This window comes from Saccoglossus kowalevskii, chromosome 20, assembly GCF_978046115.1.
Source record: "Saccoglossus kowalevskii chromosome 20, keSacKowa6.1, whole genome shotgun sequence".
Lineage (NCBI taxonomy): Eukaryota > Metazoa > Hemichordata > Enteropneusta > Harrimaniidae > Saccoglossus > Saccoglossus kowalevskii.
The window spans coordinates 6,611,474-6,638,021 of NC_140660.1; the positions used below are offsets into that span (position 1 = coordinate 6,611,474).

Sequence of the window (26,548 nt, forward strand, 5' to 3'; positions counted from 1 at the left end):
TACTTTGACAGTAGTTAATTATTCAAAAATAGTAGCATGTCCCTTTCCCCGGTTCGTGTTTTTGACTTTTATCCACCAAAATCTCAGCTCGTACACTATTTATTGTCATAAATACTACTACACACAGTCACTGCTGTGATATTCATAGTCACATGCATCCACTTTGGCATGACATAATCTTCAACTGTGACCTGTCTGATAGTAATTTTGTCCCCAAGGAAGCCATAGAATGCTCCATTTTAACTTAGAATTATCAAAAACTCCACACCCTGGTAGGGAGATTCCTATCTCCTCACTTGGTGGTGTCGCTGAATTGCAGTGCTCCTTCTTGCAGTTTGTTTTCATAGAAAAAATGCCTGATTCAACAAACTAAATTTCCATAAACCTGTCAACTTTTAGTTGACAATTTCCAGTTTTTACAAAAGAACTATAAATAATCATCAAAAATAGACTACATGTCTGTGGATACAAACAAGCAACTGTTTATTATCTTGCATTTCAATAGAGATTTTAAACAGGCACTTTTAATTTTCTGGATATTATTCTGCATGATTGAAAAAAACCACCGTAGCAGACAGAATAATGGCAGTGGTTAGACGGGCGTCTCAGAAAAACAAAGCACGTTATCCTGCTTATTTAAATGACAAAAACACTAACGAGGCGTGTTGAAACTTGCAGAGATTGAACTATAGAGGGAGCCCTAAAGTTTTCCCCCTAATTATAGCGGAAAACAACCTCTATGGCAGACAGAATAATGGCAGTGGTTAGACGGGCGTCTCAGAAAAACAAAGCACGTTATCCTGCTTATTTAAATGACAAAAACACTGACGAGACGTGTTGAAACTTACAGAGATTGAACAATAGAGGGAGCCCTACCATTCTCTCCCTACTTATAGTGGAAAACAACCTATATGGCAGACAGAATAATGGCAGTGGTTAGATGTGCATTGCGGAAAAACAAAGCACGTCATATCGTGCTTATTTTTACGACTTTAAAAACACTGACAAGGTTTGATGAAACTCGCAGGAATTGAACTATAGAGGGAGCCCTACCATTTTTTTCAAAGCCCCTACTTATCTAAGAGAAGTCTACCTACCTGTGCATGAGCATGAGCTTGATGAACCGACTGTTGTTGATGAGCTTGTGCTTGAGCCTGCGCTTGTGCCTGGGCCTGTGCCTGAGCCTGCGTTTGGGCAGCATGGTGCGGATGAGGAAGATGTACATTACTGTGGGGAGGGCCACCTCCTTGATTCACTGGTGCAACCCTGTAAAAAAAAAAAACATAGAATGATTGAGATCACGATGCACTTTGTGCTCCACAATACAAAATAGCTGGTGGATGATCTCATTAGCATAAATTTGCATATCAGCTCTTAATATCGCATGTACTGTAAAATACTTTATTTTAGCTGGAATTGATTTTCGCTGAAAAGAATTTTTGGGTGTTTTGTATGAAATTTATTTTCACTGATTTCTGATGAGTTGAATGTAAAATACAGGGAAAAAGACATATTCGCTGGATTTTATTTTCACTTTATTTTGTCCTTCAACAGAGAAAATTAATTCCAAGCGAAAATAAAGTATTTTACAATATTCTACTGTAAATAAAATGTTCACTATAAAATAATCCAGTATACAATACGTGGAATTCCAAGTTCATGTGTACTTCTATTGCAGGAATTGAAATAGAATTTTTTTTCCCAGCATGCATAGTGTGCATGTTGAATTTGAAATTTACCTGCACTAACTTGTTGTGAAATGCACCACTTTTAAAGTTTAAATAAAATTTACAGGTTATCGATTCATGCGATCATGAAAGAATTTTCTTTTTTTCCCAGTTGTCTTACAATGTTGGTTGAACTTAATTTAGGCTTAGTGAATATGATGAAAAAATGTTGTGTTAATTTCTAAATGCACAGTGTGCACATTATATTTTGAGTTTACTTGGACTAGCTAATAATTTATGTGCATAGTGCAGTGTGAGTATTTTGACCCCCTGTATTGAAGAAGAGTATTGTTACTTACTGATATCCAGGTACTGCCGGGAACTGTAAACTGGTTGACATGCTCTCTGCAACTCCTTCGTAAACTGTCGGCGGTGCCGGAGCTAATACACGGTGGCTGTACGTTTCTGGTCCTTGTACACGGCGAGGCTGAAAGACGTTTTCTTGGTTCTCTAACGCACGTTTCATGGTGCTCATGATAATATGATCAGGTGACCACAGTCAACCTATCAGATATCAGACACCTACAACCAAAAATAAAACGAATAATTACACATCTGGCCGCGAAAACAAAAGAATTTACAGGGGTTTCGTTAAGAGCTGGTCACCGGCCATATGGCCACCTACAAACCCAAATTGGCCATCTACATATGTTGGTATCGCTGCAGCACTTCGCACTGCCGAGAGACTTTTTTTTTCTTTGACCTGTTGTTACAGGATAATGGCCTGCTATTTAATACATTTTTGAAACCCCTGGTATCTTTTCCAACGCCGCATTCATTCAAATTTGTTTTCTTCTTTTAGTAAACTACTGTAAAACATGTCTTTTTCGGGAATTTAGCTTGAGAACTAATTCGCTAATTTAAGATGTCGCTAATGACTTCATTATAAAATAATATAAATTCAAAATGGCGCCCAAACAATGTCTTTCTCCACACGCACACTTTGTAAACAACACAGAAAACGTAATAATCAGGAGCACTTCCTAATTACACTTGACAGTTTTTCTTTGTTTTTATGGAGGCGATAACTGCGCATTTGTTTTGGCAGGCGACAGACAAGTACTGTGAAAACAGGAAATCAACAAAGACAAGAGATATTCGCTAAATCAACATTTCGCAATTACGTCATTTCACCACAATTCGCTAAAATAGTATGTCGCTTTTTCAACATGTTTTACAGTACATCACCAATGTGTTCAAGAATATTGGCACCACAATCGAAAACGTCAATTTCATTTAACATAGAAACGCTATCAGGGCATGTTGAAACAAATACCACCACTCAATACAAAAGTTTGTTGCCATTTAGGGCTGTTAATCAAATCGTTACTACGAGCAGAGAAAACGTGCATATTAGCTGGAACTAATTATCGCTAAAAAGTTATTTTGAGTGTTTTGAATATTGAATGTATACAATAGGAAAAAAGGTATATTCATTGGGTTTTATTTTCACTGAACCATTCTATCAGCAAAAATAAATTCAAAGTATGTAAACAAGATGATTTCATTCAATGATTAACCCATTGCAGATATAAGATTGATGTCATCTCTGGGAACGAGAACAGCTTCACATTTGGGTTGGGGGCACTAATCTATCACAGTATTAGCGGCCACTATAGTCCAATGCTGCTAATGATATAGTTAGTATTTGTGAATTTTGCTGTGCTTCCGAGAGCGATTTTTACTGCTATGAAATTTTATTTTATGCTCTATTTTCGCTTATTTTTGCTGAAGGAATATGAACTTCTGAGGAGAACCAAATTCATAGCAAAATATGCTAAAAATGGCTTGTATTGATTAAAATTGCAAATATACGTAATCTTCTGAATTACATGTCAAGTTAATAAGATTGCACCTGATTGGCTACCAAACCTAATAGCTGACAGGCAGACCAATCAGAGAATAGCTTTGTTTTAAAGTATCAAATTCTACCAAGTATAAATTTTTTAACCTTTTCACCACCAGTTTCTCTTTTCATCAAAAAGTCCTGTTTATATCTGCACTTTCCTTCAGAATATCGGGACAACTATAGCCACATTTTTTGAGTAAAAACTAAAATGTGACTCAAATTTTGACTGCTGGCTCCAAAATTAGGGTTCACTTCCAGAAATATTGAAGATACGAGAAAAAAGTGCAGACAAATTTGGGTGAGAAAGTTTGGTGGTGGAACACTACCATTAGCACATCACATGGTGACCCACACACCTAACCTACTCTACCCAGAAAATAGTGGTGCGTTCCAACATACTGCAAAAGTAGGTCAACTGTACACTGTGAAATGGCAAGAGACTTGCCTCTATTATGCCTCTATTATGGCCTCATACCACCAATTAACCTACTGTGAAATACTTTATTTTCGCTGGAATTCATTTTCGCTGAAAAAGGCTTTTTGGGCGTTTTGTGTGGAACTTATTTTCACTGATTTTTGATGAGTTTAACGTGAAATATAGGAAAAAAAAGTATATTCATTGGATTTTATTTTTATGGAATCATCCCTTCAGCGAAAATAGCGAAAATAAATTCCAAGCGAAAATAAAGTATTCTACAGTATCAGAGTTTGTAGATCTCAAACCATGGTTGTCAGCCAATGAGTTTTTATTTCACCACGTTTTGTCTGAAACATGGTGTGCGAGGGCGTACTTGATTTACATGCGAAGTTGTCTGTTTTCATATTGTAACATCGTTGTAACTAAACAAACAAGCAGCCTGTCGACTGAGATAGCTCCGCTGTTAGCAATGCACATTTCAATTAAAGAACAGAAGATATCATTAGAAAATGAACAATATGTAGACTTGCTGTTTTCAACAAGAATTCAAAAATGTCACTTTCACCAAAAATGACAAAAATAATCATCAAAATTAGAGAATTAAAGATATCATTACAAAATGAACAAATCCGAGAGAGAATCACATGTAGTACCTACATATGTAATATCAAAACAATTGGACTTGCGGTTTTTAACAAGAAGTCGAAAATATCACTTTTTACCAAAAATGACAACAATATTCACCAAAATTAGAGAATTGAAGATATGATCATGAAATGAACAAATCTGAGAGAGGTCTACACAGGGTACATATACACACCAAGTATCAAAGCATTCAGGCTTACAGTTTTCAAGAAGAAGTCACCGCCGAACAATCACTCATATGATAAGCTCCGCTCGACAAAGTCGACAGCGGAGCTAAAATAGTTGTAACTATCTGTACAAATCGTATTGTAGTTGCTTCAACTGTCTGAGGGAAGTTGATGAGAGTATTGAAACATTGATACGGGAAGTTGCAAATCAGCTGAAGAATCAGGTTTGCGCTCGTGGTAATACAATAATTTTATGCCGATTTCATTTTTTTTCTATTTATTTTGGCATTCTGTGAAGACATCTAGCAGGCAATGTCGTGAAGACCATGTTCGGAAATGACATGAAAAAAATTACACATACTTGCATTGAAAGATTACAATGTCCTAACTGGGAGTTAAATTCATGAGGAAGGGGGGGGGGGGGCACTGATACTACTGCAGTACATAAGGAATCAAGGTGAATATAACATATCACACATTGTTCATATATAACAATGTAATTATCACCAATACATCTTAACATTTTAAAACAAATTTGTAGAACAAGTCTCAATTTACTAACGACAAAAAGCGCAAAGAGAACATACATCTGACATTGCAGTTACAATCTTTCAGTATGGCCAGACTTTTCTAATTTATTTTAGTTTCTGCAGCGTTACTTCTGCTTAGTTGTAATTAGAAAACAAGAATAAAAGGAGGAACACTTGATGAACATTGATTTTATTGTTTTTCAAAAACAAAATTTCCAGATAACCACTGCAATTCTATCTCATGAAATACAATAGTGGATGAAAAACTGCCCGAACTTCCCCAACCTTCAAATTAAGGCACACTGGAATTTTCGTTTATTGTTTCAAACTATTTCCACATACATATCACAATTGTACTGAATCATCTTTTTTAGTAAATTTTGATATAAAAAAAATTCAATCTACAACGTTTACATCTGACAGAGTGAGAGAGACGAAGCATAGAGTTAAATACAGACTATAGATTACATGGGTTTACCTCTTCAATGAGATAAAATACAATCACTAAAGGTTGCCATGGAAACCATGAGTAACTTGACATTATCTTCTCACATTTGCTAAAGTACAATTTGAAGTCAGCTGAAAGTAATTGTGAAATGAGCTATTGATAGACGTTTTTTTTTTTTTTAAATATAAAAAATAATTATCAAATCTCTGAAGGGTTTTTTTTATAGGGTGTGCCATCACCCAGCAATACCCCCTTTTAGCATTATCAAACAAGATGTTTATTTGCTTTTTTTTGTTCAAGGGCTTTCACTGTAAACAATTTGTTTTCTTGAACCACTCTCCACGAGGTAAAAAAACTTAATCAAACTCGCCAAGACACTGTTGGCCAAATTTATTTTTGTTTAGAAACTCAATAATAAATTCATCCATTCGTGAATACTGTATTTTTGCTGGAATAAATTTTCGCTGAAAAGGCTTTTTGGGCGTTTTGCTTGGAATTTATTTTCACTGATTTTTCATGAGTTGAATGTGAAACATAGGAAAAAATGTATATTCGCTGGACTTTATTTTCACGGAATCATCCCTTCAGCGAAAATAGCGAAAATAAATTCTAAGCGAAAATAAAGTATTCCACAGTATTTAAACATCTCAACAGTTTACCTGTCATTATTTTATTTCTAATTTTTTACTGGAAATTTTTTATTACAAATTTAGTAAGTCACCTGGTATTTTCTGACCTACCAGATATGCTCGCATAATGGTAGAACATAGTACAAATGTGAAGATAAAATACAATTTACTTAGCTGTATTTTGTAACCCAAAAAAGTTTATAGCCTGAGAAAACTCGGGGAAATTACTGTAGAACACGTTGAAATAGCTGCATGCAATTTTAGCAGATTTGACTCTTGGCATGAATTAACAAAATTCGAATTTAGCTAAAGTGCCGACTATGTCCCTGTGAGAATATATTTCTGTTAAATTAGCTACATCTTGAATTATTTGTGCCTTAAGCCACCTGTACAGTCACACAATTTTTGTTCGTAAAGATGTTACCCCTCAATAGTTAACAAGCTGACATAACTTGATTTTGGGAGATTCCATTTCGACTCGGGAGCACACTGGTTCAGGGTATCGCACAATTGATTTGATAGGCAACTTTTCATTAGAAGCGCAAAGTTAAGTTGCCATGACAACACACACTTGAATCCTATTCAAGTTGTAAATCTTTTCAAATTTTAATTACTGATGAAAGTCTGCATTACAAAGAAACTGACACATAGTCATTGCAAAAATCTGCGATTCAGAATGGCTTCCGTCATTCTGGCAAAGTAATTTAAAATTGTCATCTTGAGGAAAGTCGAGAACAAAAGCTGTTAATCTTTCATACTGTATTTGTTCTATTTGTAGAATACCGTATGCGCTTACGTACATTAAGCATGTTTCAGTGGGTAATTTTAATAATTCAGTACACAACTAAATTTTGTTCGTTTATATGCATTTCTATTGTTATGCTATTCCATTATTTAGTGAATATAAAAATATAATAAATAAGCTTGTTTGCATAAAAATTTTCGTTTCACCAAAAATACGAGTACGGTAGGATTACTAGAAATAATTATTTGTTTCCTCGGGTGATAATTGAATACAGCAAAAGTTGGCGGTTGTCTGGTTGTCATGACAACTCTTTTCACGATGGGATAACCAAATCTTGAACTTCTGGCATCAAAGGGTATTTCCTTGAAGCCAAACAAAGGGAAAATCAGGGCATAACAAGTTCAAATTTTCCACTACTGAGCATGTTACTGCACATATATGCAATGCATTATGGGAGATAACTTGAAATTTTCCACTACTGAGCATGTTACTGCACATATATGCAATGCATTATGGGGGATAAATTGAAATTTTCGACTACTGAGCATGTTACTGCACATATATGCAATGCATTATGGGAGATAACTTGAAATTTTCCACTACTGAGCATGTTACTGCACATATATGCAATGCATTGTGGGAGATACTTTCAAATTTTATACTGAGCACAGTACTTATTAATATTAATTTATCTCCACTTGTGTCCTAAATTCCCTTGCTAGTGACAGGCACATCATTTTCATTCAAAAACTAGAAAAGGTACTGAGAGAGCCTCGCCACACAGAAATAACATAGGGCATATCTGTATTTCTCACGGGGCACCAAGACAAACTGATAGGACATCTAAGCAATTCATTGCCTTTGATACCTCTGAAGTCCAAGCCTATCAACTCGTCCCATGGACAGACAACCTAATTTTTAATTCTGACTCATAAAATCCCTTGAAGAGTTGCTGTACTTGATTAAGAATGAGCAAGAATTATTGTGTTTTTGCCAGAGTACAATACTAACAAGCAGCAAAGTAACTAGTTGCTTGTGCCCTTACGAGATCAAACAATGGCGCAATTTCAGCCATTCATTCCATGCGTCTATAAAATATGTAACACATTGATTTGTTTTTAAACAAGCGCAGCGCCCTCATGGCAAGGCCATGCGCCTCGTTACCCTGGGGAGCAGATATTTTGGCAACCATAAAATTCTGAATGACCAGGGATCACATGTGGCCACAGTCTTCAACTGTGACCTGTCTGATAGTAATGCTCCATTTTAACTTAGAATTATTAAAAATTCCACACCCTGGTAGAGAGAGCCCTATCTCCACACTTAGTGGCACCACTGAATTACAGAAAACCCCTGTAACAGTTTTTGCACCTATAAATAGTGGATGCACTTATGTAAATTACGGAGGTTTTTGTACACCCAAAATTAGTCATATTTTAATGATTCCAGTATATGATAAATTCAATTTGAGGTTAATATACATTTCAATACTTCTAATAGAGCAAATATGATATGCTTTTTCTGATAAAAACTTAGATAGTTGGAGTTAGTAATTTTTGATTGGTTTGTTGGTATTTCATTGTCTACACTATTGGATAGTGTCCAATGTACTGTAAAGTAATTAACTATTCACCTGTTTTTAATATCACTATTTTTCCTGATAAGAAAAACCAGCTAAATTAAATCTACATGAACAAGTAAAATAATAATATAAAACTCATTGTTTCCTTGACAAATTTGTGAAATTAAAACACAGTGAATATGCTCAAAACATCAAAAGAGTGAAAATAAATGGTTTTACAGTACATGGATTCGCAAAGATTTAGTCACCTATGGGGGTTGAACTTAAAAATTAAAGTTGCCTGTCCATTTGATAGATTGGAGATAAAAGTATCTGTCCTAATTGATAATGTACCTGTCCCTAACACGATAATTTAAGAGATTACTTGAAATGAAATTTTAATTTTTGATTCTGAAAGCAATTTTCTGAACATTTGCAACTTTGGACTACCCCATTTGGTCAGTTAGGAATCATTTGACATCTTTACTTGCACACAAACAAGGACAGGCAATCTGTACGTTTACCTGTTTAAACTAAAATCTGCCAGTCTGGGACACCTGCCTGGACAGGGCAAGGTTTCAACCCCTGACCTATATTTCCCACAACGCATTTCAAACCATCAAATGTCAGAGTGCTTTCTAAGGCATGGATCCCTCCACTCCACTGAAAAGACCCAGAAGAGCTACTTACCACCCTCCCAATCTATACCATTTTTAAGGAATTTTAAAAGTAGACCCCACACCTCCTGAATCTCAAGTTCAGGGAAGTCATTTTCTCAGCTCACAGACAATTTTTTCAAAAGGCAAGAACTAATGAAAAACGCAAATAAAGTTATATGATTGATCAATGAAAATGGCAAAAATCTTTTATGTTTGTTTGATCAGCTATAATAGAAGAGATTATATTTGAAGGGGTAAAATTGGGTAATTGTGGTGCTATACTGTAAAATGACTAATTTTCACTGGGTTTAAATTTCGCTCAATTACCATTTCAGGCATATTCAGTGGGTTTTAAATTCACGGTTTTATCATTTATATAATGTGACCTATGCTAAATTTTACATATTCACTGGGTTTTAATTTAGCCCATTTTCCAGTCCGCGAAATAAGCAAAATTAAAACCCAGTGAATAATTAAATTTTTTGCAGTATTATGAAGTACAGTTGGAAAGACACCGAAATCTGATTTACAGATTAACTGTGTTGGCGTTTTTTTTCCATTAATTAAACCTGATATTGGGCAAACCTAGAAACAAGGAAACAAAATCATATTGAGAAACAAGTTGTGATTTCATCTCCAAGTTGAACTCTACAATTTATGTTGCTTGTACAAGCGTGTTACAATTTATTTGTCCGAAAGGAAACTTTACTTGGTCCAAGACTATAAGGACAAGTACTCGTGCGAATCACAAAGTCAGGAACACAATTTCTGTGTTTCCAGTAAAGTGTTAATAAAATATTGGGTTGGCAGGTAGAGTTTTATTCAAACTATTTTTTTTTCCTACAATAGACTACCTTTTAACAGGTAATTTCTACCAGGATTATGCATTTAATGCATACTCCTACGTGAGATAACGAAAGGAGGATCTAATGTCTTGTATTAGTAGAAGTCTTTACATGAGTGTCTAGACAAGAAAAGTAATATTTCCTTGATAAAGCATATAATAATTGAAAATTATTTGCCTCTAATGTTCTAAGTTCCCAAAATAGGTATGTTTTGGTTATGTAATCAGGGATCATGTTAACCCCATATTTTGCTTCCCAGACTCCGATTATTGGAAAGGGACCCAGTTTTTCAGGTAAGTTGGGGTCCAATCTCTAATAAAGTTATCCAGGGTCAAATTTCAATTTCTTAAAATTTTGTAAGTTGGACTTGTCTTGCCGAGACACTAGCGCAAACCCCAAGTAATACCCCAACAGAACAAAATAACCAAAATCGCAATAGATACAGCAAAATCAATTTGTAGAGACCAATATATAAAAAACAATTCATAAAACGTTGGAGTGCTGAGAATTAAGACATGCATGCATTTATTCGTTCTTGCAAAAATACAACACTCAGGGCCTTGCCTTTTGAGAATGGCATGAAACCTAATTGTCCTGAACTCAGCAATGTGATTGATTGGGTGAAATTAACTATTAAAATCTCTTCAAAATGGTATAGACTGGGGATATGATAATTAGCTTGGTCTTGATTTGGAAGATTGATAAAAGAGCGAAGTGATCACTCAACTTAGAAAGTACGGTCAGAAAACTAAACTACGATGATGTAATGTGTACGATTGTAGAACTTGCAATTCATCTGATAGTTTCTATATCACAGGGACAAATTTTAGAAAGTTTCACATATCGGGCACACGACTGTCAGGATACTTGGCAGGGGTAACATTTTGCAATTATTCAAACTAAACTTTTGTCATATAGCAGGACTCAAAATTAACAGCGTTTCTTCCAAGTCTGAATTTTGCTCTCTTGGTCAGTTGTAAATTTATATTTTTTCTTCAAAATTTACTAAATATGGATGTATTTAGTAAAAATTATGAAATTATAAAAATTACATGGGAAATGTGTGCCATTTATTGTTTTCTGCTGTTAATCATCAAATTTGTCAATACTTAAAACAAATCTAGTGTGCCCAGAAGAGTTAAAAGGTACCTGTAGGCGTGCATGTTGTTTAGTGGGCCGACTAAGCCACTGTACACCATTATGAAAATAAACTCACTACGTGCAAAACCCATATCAGTGTTGAAAACTAAGGCAGGCCAGTGGGTCCGCAGACAAGACCATCAGAGTAGGACCAACACATTTTAAAAAAATATACCAACCTCAATAGGCCTGTTTGCTACATTCATCAAACAGCCCATGGCGGTTTAAAATAGAATTTCTCTTTGGGTGATCAAAAATGCATATTATTTAAATCTATCATTTTCAACAAATAATATTCACTTCTATTTTGAGTTTTTTTTTTTTATTTCAATTTGGGGACAACAAAGTTCAAAAATGAACCACGACTTTTCTAGTCAACAACTTTTTAAGGTGGTAGAAAACACAGACCCACATTATGGTATTTTTGTCCATTAATGGATAGACATTTATAATTATGGGGCTACTAATATTGAAAAATGGTAGCCCTCGTACGAAATTGACAATTTCAATGCCATAGCCCTATAGTAAAAATATCAGAACCTCAATACAGATGCGTAAAGTAGGCAATAGTTACACGGTTCTTAAAATCAACATTCAGCAAAGTTTATTTAAATACTTGTAATTTTTTTTAATTTTCATGATTTAATAGCTATTCGCAAAGAACAAATTTCATGAAAGCTGTTGACCCATTTAGAGTTGTACAACTCAATTTTTACTGATTCGCCAAAATTGCCTCTAAAAAAATAATAATTCTATAGCCCACCCAGGACAAGTAAAATTACTAATAGGACTACAGAAAAGTAACACATTTGAATTAACAGACAATAGTAAATATACTGGTAGCATACATTGTGACAAACATTTAATCTGATGCTCTGTGTTTTATTTGTCAACGAGCCATTCAAAAACCCGTGGTATACACCAACTGCACAAAAAAACAAATGTTGCGGGAATTTATTTTATGATATACTGTTTCTCGCCGTGTTAAAAGATTCAGCTAGCTAAACGCATAGATTTTAAAATTAAACTTGTTGATTTTGTTTTAAGGTGTGAACCAATTATGGAGTGATTTCTGCACAGTATTTAGGGAAAAAAACCAAACAACCAGTTTACTATAGTTTACAGGTCAACCCATGATATATACCTTCAACGCGAGACATAAAATTACCAGAGAAATTTGTGATTGTATCGACTATACACAAAAGCAAATTTTTTTTTTAAACACTCCAATGTTGAAAAGACAAAATGCCAAAAAACAAAAACAAAACATTTAATACTATTTAAAAATACCAACACAGAAAAAGTGAAATCTCATTTGTTAGGTTATCATTGTACCTATAAACCTGTTGTGTTTGTTGTTTTTTTAATTTGGGAGGGAGGAAAAGTCAAAACGACGGCATTTTCGTATGCTGGCTTAGTTTCATTTGCGGTAACTGAGTTGTGTTGCTGTCAGCGTGGACTTACGAGTTGCCGCCCACGCAAAAAATGGATTGAAACCTTGTAAACACTAGTACAACATAAAACAGACGACGAACACTGAACGCGTCGACACAAAAACGTCAAGTGTACAAAAAATGAATCTGTGGCGACCAAGACTAATGTCAGTGGGGGTAACAAGTCGGTTGTTTGTCTATGTCGTGTTCAACATTCACGTACAAAGATCGTGGAGAATTCAAGCGCCCAGGCAGTGATCAACAGAAAATGGCTGCCCGGTCGAAACCATCGACGATGGGGTTGACAATAAAATAACGGTAAAAATAAACAGGTTTTGTGTACCGATTATGGGAAATAGCTATGCTAATCCTTCAGTACAGAGCTAAAATTAGGCGAGTTATTTACATATTTCATTCAAAGTGAATATAATTAGAGTTTTCGAATACCTAAATTAATAACATGCCCACCTGACTAACCGACAACACGAATGGAATCGTCCGATAAACAATTACATTGTCATTGAAAAAACCAGGAAGAACGCAAGGTGAACTCGCGTTCCACCATACACGACATTTTTCAATTTTTCTACACTTTTACGTGAATCAAAATAAACCAAACCCTCGTCACTTAAAGTGGGATTGTCGGGGACCATTTCTGTGGCAAATCAGTCGAGTTTGGGTGATCGGCATAGTTGCTAGAGCTCACAGAACTGACGGCTAGCTCCAAGCCAGCTGGCTGCCGGGCTACGTCGAGGCAGAATTTTCTGGCGAGCTGCCACGAACGAGCGAAAATTCGCCTTCTTTTTACAAAAAAACTACCCGACCGAAATTGATGAAACTTGGTAGAACGGTGACTTGTCACCCAAAATTTCAGGGCTGAAGTTTTCAGAGAAAAACATCGACTCACATCGGAGATTTCTGTGAGGACTCTTTCAGGGGTTCGTGTGTACACAACGAGAGGACGAGTGGATCGGAGAACCGTAGCAAACAAACACAGAACAGAGTCGCGAATTCATCGACGATTGCGTTTTGCATCGACTGATCGCAGATTTGCCACTTATTAGTAGGTCCCTGAGAGACAAGAGAAGTTCCGACAGCTCATGTGAAGTGAATGAACGACAAAATAACAGTGTTAAGCCTCGATCTTCGGACATAGTCTATAGATCACATAGGAGCCAGACGACATGTATACAAATCCTCTACAACACGAAAACATATAGAATCTTGGCGCTAATCAAAGAACAACAGCTGAAAATAATCATCCACCTTAAAGATAATCTATTCAGCAATATATGGAAGAAAAATTACCTCAATCCAGCGGCGGATGGCGATGATATCAGCCGATTTTCACCAAAGATTACAATGCTCTCGATATAAGCGTTTTTTCTTTGGGTAGATATTTTGCATAAAGATTTTGCGGGTCAAAAGCAACACATGACATCATCGCTATTTACTACAGTTCAGCCAATCGCAGGGCGGTTTACATTTCAAACATTCCGCGCCAAATAATGAAGTCACGTGACAAGTACGCCCACGCTTCCGGTTAAAGTTCACAGTATTTCAAAAACTACGAAATGGCTTGTGAATTACAACGTGTTTATATTACTTATGTGTTCTCGTGTATTAATAAAAGAGATAGTTCGTATCGGTTTTAATCCGTATTTCAACGCAGATACTTTAACATGTAACAAAAAAAACAAAAACAAAAAACAAAAACAAAAACACTTTTTTGCGGTTTTTCCTGTAATTTCTTTTTTTATATGAATATCAACAGAGTGTTTTTCCTTATATAAATATACTAGTAGTTGCTTCGTATTGTGTGATTTCCCTTGTAGAATTTTTCTGTACAGATTTTTTTCTTAAAATCACGGTTACTGACCAAAGTACCAAAATTTACCACTCTCTGAAAAAGATTAATGAGGGGCGAGAGTGTTTGACCAGTGCATTTTTCTGCTACGTATTAACTACATTTTTGCTTTTCTTGATTAGTTCAACATTTGATTCTTAACACCTTGCATGCACGGTCACAAGCTTGAATTGTTGTCATCAATTTGATTAAAATAAAAAAAAATATATTAAGAAAATTTTCTCCTCGTGATCGCGGTATTCAGTTTGGAACCACATTTTTGCTTACCAGTAAAGTGCGCCTCATACGGTAGAATGTGGAAAATGCTTGTTTTTCTGTTTCAGTGAATGTTTTTAAGTTGTCAATCCGAATAAACCTTTAACGCATGTATTTGAAAGCATCATTTATTAAATGTCAAACTTAAATATATAATTTGTTATTGTATTAATTCATCTTAAGATAAGACAACAAATTAAAAATAGTGATCCATTTTGAAAAGGCAAAACATTTTAAGGGGGGCTAAGCATGAGTTTGTTGACTCCATTGTCGCGTAGTTTTGTTTGTAGTTAATTTTCGCAGAGTTGCCGGTTCTATACCATGCCTCGGCAGTTGCGACTTTCTATAACGCCACTTCAAGACAGTTTTCAAGTTGGTACAAATGTAATTTTGTTAATACTTACAGCCGTTCTGAGAATTATTCGGACAGTCAGTTAGCAATATATGTTGGAACTTTGCAAAACACTTGGGTCTTTTCCAATCTAGACTTGATGGCGCCGTTGTATTGACACGCCCACAATTGGAATCATTCCATTATCTTGCAAGATGCGGGTAAAACGCTGATTTCAAAACGACACGCGTTGGTTACCATATATTGACAGGTTATATATTGTATATGCATTCAAAGTGTTATTTTAAAATGTTATAACCATCTGAGTCCACCTGACATAGCGTAATTTACAAAACAACTCCCGAGTGTTGAGTAACCCCAGGTATTAATGAACTCGTCGTTGGCGGGAAGGCTCAAAGTAAAGTTTCTTAGCGGGACGCGCTGCAGTTTCGCGACAGTTTTGGGCCAAACTAAAAGTTGTTTTTACATTACTGGTACATTATGTATCAAATCCAGATTTTATACCGAGGTGGGAGAGTACGTCGGGGATACACTGACGGAAAACTCGATTATAACAGTTTGATGGATTTTGTCAAATCAAAAGTGCCTTCCTTGATCGAATCACTTTTTCAACAGCAGTTTGAAAATGACGGGGTATAACGACCGTTATTATGTCTAGTCCATTTTTGTAACAGGTACAACTGACTAAAATGAGCGAGGGGTTGACATTTTTCGACAGATTTAAGCAACATCCAACTTGTGATTTTCAAAATTACTGAAAATAATTACAATATAATTATAAAAAAATAAAGAATGGTTGCTATAAACGCACGCTAGATAATACTTACAATTCAATAAACCGACAACCCCTATGAAATAGTAATCCCAAACCACGTGCCCGTCACTCAAATGGCGTCGACAAGTCTAGATTGGGCAAAGACCAAAGTTTTTTGCAAAGTTGCAAGTCATTTTGCTAACTGACTGTCCGAATAATTCTCAGAACGGCTGTAAGTTTATATAATGGTGACAATATTTCTTCAAATCATATTTTCCATTATTTATATGGAGATAGACCTTAGATGCAAATGGCCGCCAAAGTCTCGCGAGATGACCTCGAGATTTGTTTCATTCTTTTCCAGGCCGTCATCGTGTCTATTGTGTCACTGTACTACAAGTATATAATTAACCGTGTCAGTGGATGAGTTTACTAGTATGCGTCATAAAACAAGGGCCGAGGACCCACGTGCACGTGATTGGCTCATACTCTACCAAACTTGTTCATTATCTGACATTGTTATTTGTTAGTGTGTTTGCGTTTGTCTATTTCTCTCAATCGATCTGATCGTCAACATCGCCAGACAGAAGTTGGTAAAATCCACGACATATGAAATGATTACGAGAATTTAAAGTGTGCACATGATGCCATCCCGTGCTGCCTGGGTGTATACTCTGTGGTATTCTCGTGATAACCTTATTATCAGGCGTTTTTTTTCTGTTTGCAGGCATAATGTATTAGCATATAAATGCAAGCAATATGTATTCGTGTCTGCGCGATCGTTGAATTCTATTGCTTTCGAAGTTAAATTTATAATATGTAATTTCGTCATGCCCAAAACATACATCCATATTCCAAGCACAGTTTAAACACTGTTACATGTAAAATCAGTTTAAAACATTCAATTTACCAGTACATTAGAAGGGCGTAATCACAAACTGCGAGTCGCGGACAAACTACGCCATCTACGGCCTCTTTTCAATGTGTCACACTAAACAACTACTGGTATTTATTGAAGTTGAGGTCAATATTCTGTATAATGACCTGATGCGTAGCCATAATTCTTCTGAGGGTCATTAAAGCTGACTATTGACCGACACTGAGTAACTATACGTTTTATTATACCATGGACACAACAAACCTATTTTATTCATTTGTTTTCAATAAATTTAAAGGCAGTTAAATCAAACCATGCACTCAATAAACGTGCGAAATGACATTATTTAAAAATGTTCCACGCATCTGCAAAACCTCTCATTTTAATTTGAATTGAAAAAAATATAAATACTATGAAATACTGTATTTTCGCTTGTAATTAGTTTTCGCTATTTTCGCTGAAGGAATGATTCAGTGAAAATAAAATCCAGCAAATATACCTTTTTTCCTATATTTTACATTCAACTAGTCAGAAATCAGTGAAAATATATTTCATACAAAACACCCAAAAACACATTTCAGCGAAAATTAATTCCAGCTGATTTCATTATCAACATGTACTCCCACAGTATACGGGCGTTCGTCGCTGTTTTAATCCACCTTTTCACGGTCAAGCTAAACTTTTTGACCGCCAATTTTAAGATTTTCAGCCATTTTAGCAAAATTTCGGAAAACTTTTTGGAAAAAATGCATTTTTTTGTCAAAAGCGTCCCCAACGTCTATCTTTTATTGAATTCAGTTTTCAACCGACTGTGGAGAACTTCAGGTGAGTACCACCCCGCCATATCGGGCTATCTCCAAATCGGAGAGTTCACTAGATCGGAAGACGAATGCGTGTTTCGAAGGTGCCAACCACTCAAACGGAATAATTTGTTGACAAACCCACGATGCGTGCGCATCTAGAACAGCCGAAATGCAGATAGCCGAACAAGCCGAATGGCAATAGGTGGTTTACCAACGTTCGAAACAAAAAGTAAACTTTAAATATTTGTGTTAATAAGTTAAGGAGTTAATAAGATCAAATTTCCTGCTAAGAAGATATTCAATAACTTAGATGAAATTCTGATTTGGTATAAATATGAATTTGTTAAATTGTTTATATATTTTATTATTGCAGCAACATAAATCAAAAATTACATGACAAAATAAAACAAGCAAAATCAGAAAAGTTCAAACAAGAAGTGCAGCCAAGCCAAGGAGAGATTTGATTTTGATTAACAAACAAAATACTATATTAATACATTCTGTAAGAGCCTTAGTTGGAAATAAAATACAAAAGGCTACTCAATTTCCTTAAATGTTTGTCAAGTTTATTTTTTTCTGATGGCTATATAATATTTCACTTCCTGGATCTGAATTGAACAAGTTGAGGTAATATAATATTTATACATTTTATATATTATTATTCATCTGTCAGCGTACCGCCATAAATTACAGCGTGCCGTAATTATGCGATATGCGGCACTGGGTATTTTCATCCTACCATATTAGGAAAAGCAAATTCCAAATATGGAACGATTACATACGTAAGCGTCCTCTAATAATAAAAACAAACATGACTGCCTAAGGGTGTTACCGGACTCCACAAAAAGAAGTTCGATAAATCTGTTCTAAACGTTTTGGATTTCGACATTCCCATGGTGTATCTCTGGGAGGAAAAGATGTATAATAATTATTATTACGACGATACCGCAAAGTACACACTCAAACAGTACGCGATCACAGCGACACTGTACTGTCTTCGTGCATACTTTGCAGTATCCTCGTATCCTCGTAAGAATTCTTCTAGTAACCGTGATTTAGAAAAGTATAGAAAACTCGTTAATGGTAGATCTGTAAAATTAATATCGAGAAAATTGTTGTCCAGAACCTATTAGTAATTGTACATTCATGAAAAAAGTGAATTAAAGTTTCATTCTCATTCCTACAGAAAGTACATAACGCAGATGGAACTATGGCCATTTTAAAGTGCCTGTGAAATGCCCATCCACACATTTCTCATTTTTGATTTGTATTCCACTGAAATAGACAGTTATTGATTTTTTGGTTGAAAATGATTGCTCGTGTCCTAGTAAATTTATAATATTGTTGCAGACACGCCCACCTATCCTGAAACAGTCGACTGTTTCCGGCTTTCCGACTTTTAAATTAGCCGAAAAAAATGGCGCCATCAAACGCAAAATGTATGAAAGGAAGCCATACTCTTGAGCTGTACTTTGATAATACTGCGTCATTTAACGATACTACTAACGATATATATTTTTCGATCGGAGCTTTTTTGAATCGTTGTATTTTTGGCGGACTCAGTAGTAATAGAGTGAGAATTTACACGTGTTTGTCAATAAAATGTTTTGCAATATTTTCCATTGGGTATTTCTTAGTTTACTAACCAGTGTCAGATTAATTGGTATACGATATGTTATTTCTCAGTTAGTTAACAGAGGGCGCAATAGATCAGAGTGCTGAGTCTGTATTTAGTATGGCAGCAGTTGTATCAAATACGGATCATACAATTGGATTCTTGTATACGGTTAACAATATACAAATGTATTAGCAGTTGAGGCAAATAAAACTGTTATTTCCCTAATTCCCTAATGTTTTTTTTTTCGTTTAAATGTTTCTTATAATAATAGATAGGTACTTAAGTGGGAATAATTGGGTGTGTAAGGACAACATTGCAATTACGTGATTTTTCCTAAAAAAAAAAAAACATCCTATAAGAAGTGGCTACTGGGTTGAACGGAGATTACATCGCGGAAAACCGAGGTCTATTTTAGGGTGTGTGACAATTACGTCCTGTAGCCGATACGGAAATAATCTTGTATATTCCAATATGAAATATTATATTTATCGCTTTAAAAAGTGGAAATAACACTACCTAACCCAAATTCATTTAGACACAAGTCGTATAGGAAAATTTATTAGTTTATGAACACAAAACATACGACTGACATCAATTGTCAAAATTAATCAACATTAAAAATGAAAAAAAAAAAATGAGTTCAAGCTCACTATCCTGCATAGTCAAACCAGTGTGAGAAATAAATATATGGACTCCGTGGTTTATATGAAGTATTTTGAGAATACTGAGCACGTGGCACTTACCGGGAATATCATTCCGAGTCATAATCACGAGTGTTTTGAATAAAACACGAGGCCTATATCAGACAAGTGAAATATACAAATAACACACGCACAAAATTCTCTTAAAGTAATAATCAAAAAAAAAAAAAATATGATTAGAGTTCCGCCTCTGATGAACATCTTCCTATGACCAATATCAAAGAAGGGGTAGATGGCGCGGAGACAATAGGTGATTTTCCGTACAACTGCGAGATCTCGCGAGATGCATGAAAGACGCGCGTCGAACGTCTGCCGCAAAAATCGAACGATTTGATTTTGAACTCGAATTTCTTTATTTCGTAGCGCACATCGACCGGCCGATCTTTGACAGAGGAATATTGCATTCGAATATCCTCACTTAATCGAAATTGCCCATCATCAAATGTGTACAGCACATTATTGACATGGAAATGTTCCCCAAAATACTTTCGCGTTTGTCGAATCTCACGCGATGTTTGACGCCACTACGACGCTATGACCTTTGTTTGTCCTGTTTTTATGATCGATTTCACGCATAACGCGTGATTCTCTCAGTGTACGGAAAATGGTCTATTGTGGGCCTGTTGATGGATGTGTTTCCATGACAACTCGCACTGAAGACAAGAACAACCTGAGGGCATGAGACCAACAGCTTGCATCGTTCTCATTTAACGTAGTACTGTGTGTATACAGAATATGACATTCTCTTCTGAGAACTAGAGGGGTTGGACCACACGGCACCTCTAAATAAATTATAAAGACATTGATAATAAAACTTTTAAAAAACAATAAATTATTTCTATTTTGCTGATCAAAATGTTCTATCAGAAGGCAAATTCAACAAATATTGTTGCCACAGAGACAAAATCTCCGTGGTTACTTCATAACGTTGAATCCTTTCATGCGGCGGCCATTTTGAATTGAAAATTAAAATGCATATTTAAAAAAAAGGTTCGGCAGCCTACGTTTTTTCTTGGATCTTCCAACTAGCGAGACACAAGGAATGTCTTAGCAATATTTCGGGAAATTCCCTTATCAACAGACCGCCTTTACTCCACCCTCACGAAAAAATCGTGCCCATTACGACATTCATTCTATATTACAGAACAGAAGACAAGTTGACAAAATGATTCCCCGAACTTTCCCGATGGAAGGAAAATTGATTACACTATTCCAATAAATGACGTAATATTAAGGTATAAAACTGCTGGATTTTGTTCATTTAATATTAAATTATAGTTAAATATCAACTGTAAATATGGACACGACTGTTGGGATTCAAGCAAGGTATGTCTGTTTCAATATACACTCGGGAGAAAACGTGATGTTCGGCATTATTCGCCAGTGTTCGCCATTATTCGCCAGTATTCGGCACCAAACTACTATCCAGTTCATTTTAATTTTCGAAGAAATATTGAAATTATTTTTTTCTGCCTTAATCAACGAATAAGCTTTTTTCAAACGAAGTAATCATGTATTGATGGAGAAATAGAAGTTTATTTGGGTGCCATGACCAGGAAGACCGAATACACCCGACACCGGGAAACGATCAATTAATCGGGAACGCCACATTTGTATAGCATCCTGTTTAATCAAAATGAAACCATAAGAAATCAGTGTAAAGGCAGAATTTGATTAGTCGAAAAAACTGTTAGCAAGTAAGCTGCTTTTTGATTGGTCTGACTATCCGTTGTTAGGGTTGGGTAGCCAATCAGACAAAGACATACACAAATCTGAACAATATGTAGCAATATTAGCAAAGACCAATATTGCATAATGGAGATATAAGAAGACTGTGATTGAACACATATCCGTTTCTTCTGGAAGTTTGCCAACGTGATGACATCGAAACTGCGCACGTGATGAAAGCTGACACTGTGACTGGAGGACATACCATTATATCTACAGGGTGGCTAGCTCAAAATCGTACAAACGATAATTGCAGAGAACGAACGGGAGACCAAATCGCCTTTGCGATGTTAGCAAATTGTATGCATTGTGAAACAAAACAAAACACAATACGTTTCCAAACGACAAATTTAACTGGTTAAAATTCCAAAGCAGGGAAAGTGGTCGAGGCCATCATAATGTGCGTATTTTTATTTCTTCTTCAGAGCAGAGATATGGAGGTTCTTTGTTGCCATGGTAATTACCGCCATGTGCCTTGACGGATGTGAAGGAAAACCTATCGATGTGATAGAAGAAAATTCGTTTCTAGTAGTCCGTAACACTGAGCATGCGCAGTGCCAACGACTATCAGCCAAATTTTACTGCAGTCTCGACTCGATATTTGTTGATGATATTAATAACGTAATTCGAGAGATTGTAAGTACATTTTTAATGGTTACATGTTTTTTTTTTTCAATTTCTTCTAGTAACAACTTGAATTATCTCAAAGGGCAAAACCGACTTGATTTATTTTCATGACATATAGTGGTCGTCGCGCTCGCATGTGTTGATACACATTGATTTTCCCACAATCCAATGCTCTCTTCTAATGGAAATCACAAGTATGAGGTTTGACATGGGCGTGACTTGCACTGATTACCGGTGGTGACTCCTTCGATACCTTTCAATCACCTAAAAAAAATCCTAATTAAAGATTGGTAACGTCTCAGTTTGTACTCGTTGATCTGCGCAACAGTCAAAGTCGCCATCTTTCTTTATATGAGACCCACATATCCCGCGCATGCGTGGCGTGACGACTATAGCCCTTTAAATGAATTTCTATTGAAATTGTTCAAAAAAGGCCGATTTTTTGGCATGTTTCCAGTCAGTACTCTTTCAAATAAACATTTCGTACTGAAAAGTCAACGATTTGCGTATAAAACAGCAATTATGTGAAACTTATTCAAAAAATGATAATGATCGTAATACTGATCGTGATAATGATCGTAATAATGATCGTGATAATGGTCTCGAATGCCCACGAGCGACCATAACGGCCGGGGATCGTCGCATCGCGTAGAGTTCGATATAGGTCCCACGTATCCGACGTATCCGACCGCGCTGTTTGCGAACACGTGCTGGGAGTCAACCCATTAACTCAAAGCTGCAACGGTTAACCAAACAAAACATGACATCACAACATCGCCGTTGAGGTCGCTGTTACATTCACGAGAATGATGAGTAGAGTGTGTTGACATTTGTTTGTATTATCGAGTTACCGGGTAGTACATAGTTAGTACTGCTAATATTGAAGAGTGAGTGGAGCGCTTATAAGTAGGATGCCGAAAGATGAAAACACTTTTTGAATCTCGATTGCGTTTTTTGTTTCGACACTGGAATCAAGAAAATGTACAGTGAAACTTTGCCATTTCAGAGAAAATCTGTGTCAAAAATTCCATCTAACGTTGGCTTGTTACATTTCATTTTCACTCGGATGTTATTTAAGAGATTCCTGAAGGGAAGGGCCACGACGCCCCTGCGAGTTTTTCGAAACAAACATTCTCGAAATGTTTTCGCTTTCCCAGTTTGCATTGCTGCCCCCCGGTGTGTGTGTGTGTGTGTGTGTGTGGGGGGGGGGGGGGTTATTGCATTCTCCTTCCCAGAGTTCCTTGCGGTTAGATCACCGAAAGTATCTGTGCCACCAATCTCCTTCCCAGAGGCCTTTGCGCTTTACGCAATAGTGCCTCTGCCACAGGCAGCCTTCAATTTTGTGGTCAATCACCTCACTACGCACGGCCATTTTTCCGCGGTTGTTTCATTTGAAACCGAACTACAAAAAGTGGAAAAAAACGTATGTGACATCCGAACTATTTATTAATGTCAGACTTCAGTAAAAATGTAAATACGAACCATTATATCGCGGACTATGTTTTGCAAGGTAATGTTACTGTAGTGAAATGGCGCACGTGATACACTAAAACTGGGGAGAAAAAACGTCCTGTTAACGAATATAGTTGGGAAAGAAACATTAAAGACTAATTTCACTGAAAGAAGTTTCCTAGCCTTTCCGTTTATCTTGTATTCTGGTGAATATTTCATTACTATTTCTGGCTTGAACGGGTTCGACTTTGCGCGTCTAACAGCCATAGAACACACAGGTTCTAGTAAGTTTATAAAGTTAGTCATTTATAATAGAAACTAATGCTTTGGCATGTAGGTAAGGATTGCACTTGTCTAATCCAAGTCATGTATATTTTATTCCAATTAATTGAACATTTTATTCGGAGTCGGGCGTGAAACGTCTTATTAAAGTGATTAAAGTAACCAAGTGACTTACGCATAACTTTGTTAACCGACAGGGTCTTGTAGTTCGAACATATTCGAATATGCAAATGAGTTCTATGCAAAGCTGCTTTGTGCAGTGATGATATGTAACGCGTATCGAACTGTGCGGAGTTCGCTGTGCCACCACACACCGCCATTTTGTGGTGAAACACCACACGACTTTTACTACGCATATCATTTGCGTATTTTTGTTATTAGAGGGCTCTCGTGTTGATTTATTCCTACTGGAAAACAAGTTTTAAAATATTTTATCGATAGCTGATAAAGATTTTTCCGTAAATGCACTGTAAAGGGTGAAAGCATTATAATTTACAAAAGAAAATAATTTCATCGCGGAATAACGGTTACTAAGGTGTTTCTCGGTTCATCAAACCATAGACCCCCAACAATCGACAGGACGGTCAGTTTATGATCAAACTGACCGTCCTGTCGATTGCCAGACGTAGAAACATAAAGAAACTAAAGCACATAGGGGTAAATCGTCCTACTGCCGCACCGTTTGTGTTACGGAAAGTAAATAAATGGGTTTCTCACTTTAAAAACAGCCAGAATCTACAAACAACGCGTGCGCTTTCGTTGGGTTCGAAAATCGAACACCTGCGTAGCAATGTTTTGTTGGGCGTCTTTGAAAGTAGTGCCACTGTGACGCATCGACCAATCAATGACAAGCATAATATCGCGTGGTGGCAGAGATATATTCGTAGAAATAGAACTCTGCCTGTATACATACAGCACCAACCCACTACTATGATCACCATAATCCCGTTCTCTTATACATTTCAGTTCTAACTGAAACAAGATAATTTTATTGGCAGATGAATAACACTGCAATATTTTCGATTCTGTCATCGAAGCCCATGTGAACTGAAGCCATTCATGCGATTGGCTTAGATCAAACATGCTAAACTTACAAAAAAATATTCATCCGCTAAAGGTGTAACGTCATTAATTAGGGTGATTGGATTTAACTGCCTTTGAAGTTTATAAATATAAAAAAACAAAAACAAAAAAACAACAACAAGAGAACGGGTGTTGGTTGTGACAATATTCTAGTTCAAAAACAAGTTATGTTGTAAGTATCGTTAGACGTACATGTTTACTTTTTGTGCGCATGCGTAAGAATAATCCTCGGCATATGTGCGAATATATTTAAGCGTATAGAGCAGTGACAACATTTCGAGTCAAAATCAGTCTACAATTACATGTAATTGTTTCAGTATTAAATGTATGTTTTGAAATGTATTTTTTGAAAACGGTTAAATAATATGCATAAAATGTCATTTTAACCGCGGTTTCTATATACCTCAACTAAAACCACGAGAAATAATGTCAATTTCTTAATACTTCTAGACATTAAAAAGTACCTTGTGACAATGTGTCACCGAGCAAAAGTTTAAGATACATTCTTGCCACATGGAATAATGGTAAAATGCCCCAAACAGAAAAAAAAAACATGTTATTTTTACTCCATTTTGTACATCGATTTTCTCCGAACCGAGTTCCGTAACCACCCATTTTTATTACTTTTATCTTAATTCTTTTAACAGTAAATTTGTAAAAAAAAAAAAATACAAAAATTACAATATTTTTATTTTTGACTCCTGTTCGATATGGGACTCATAGCGACGTATACGACGCAAGTAAAATACATTGTTTATTTACATAAAATTCAAACGCGCGCTGCGCGACGACCACATCGTAGGTCCTGTGTTACATTCTTGATAAGAACCCGAAACACATCAATTAAATGTTTAACTCTGTATTTCTTCCCAGAACCAAAATTTAACCGGAGGATTTCACGAACCGTTTGGTGTACCGTATAATAAGATTAAACGTTGCTATGACAACTGGCAGGTAAGTCACGTGAAGTCGCTTTCCTTTTTACCCAACTCGAATTTTGATGAACTAATCTAGTACTTCCGTTTCTGGCACTGAACCTCAAACCACGTGTAAATTCATGGAATACGATCTGCTTATAAATCTCTCCGACTAGTGTGCGTAGTAATTGAGGTCATCGATCACGATCACGATTTATCGGTTAGTAATCTTCTTTCTATATGCTTTACGGGGGATATCAACAAAACCTTCAGTTTGAATCGGTTTCGCTGGATCCCGGCGTCCATTGCCGGTAACTAGTTATTTCTCCAGCCATTAAACTCGGCTACGGGCTCGGCTACCATCACTTATCGCTGCAGCTACTGTACTGTGACTCCGTTATGCTTAAAGCCAAGAAGAGCACGAGCGTGTAAACCA

General features: G+C 36.1%; 1 protein-coding gene across 1 annotated transcript in view; it reads right to left on the reverse strand.

Moving 5' to 3' along the window:
• The window catches only part of LOC100313732 (Sin3A-like transcriptional regulator), a 47,884-nt gene extending 33,663 nt beyond the window's left edge, over positions 1–14,221 (reverse strand). Inside the window, exons 1-3 of the mRNA XM_085494553.1 lie at positions 14,105–14,221; positions 2,027–2,249; positions 1,098–1,266 (exon numbers count right to left, since the gene is read on the reverse strand). Of these exons, the coding sequence (XP_085350679.1) occupies positions 1,098–1,266; positions 2,027–2,202 (345 nt within the window). The 5' untranslated portion in view covers positions 2,203–2,249; positions 14,105–14,221. The remainder of the gene's footprint in view (positions 1–1,097; positions 1,267–2,026; positions 2,250–14,104) is intronic.
• Positions 14,222–26,548: the final 12,327 nt, after the last annotated feature.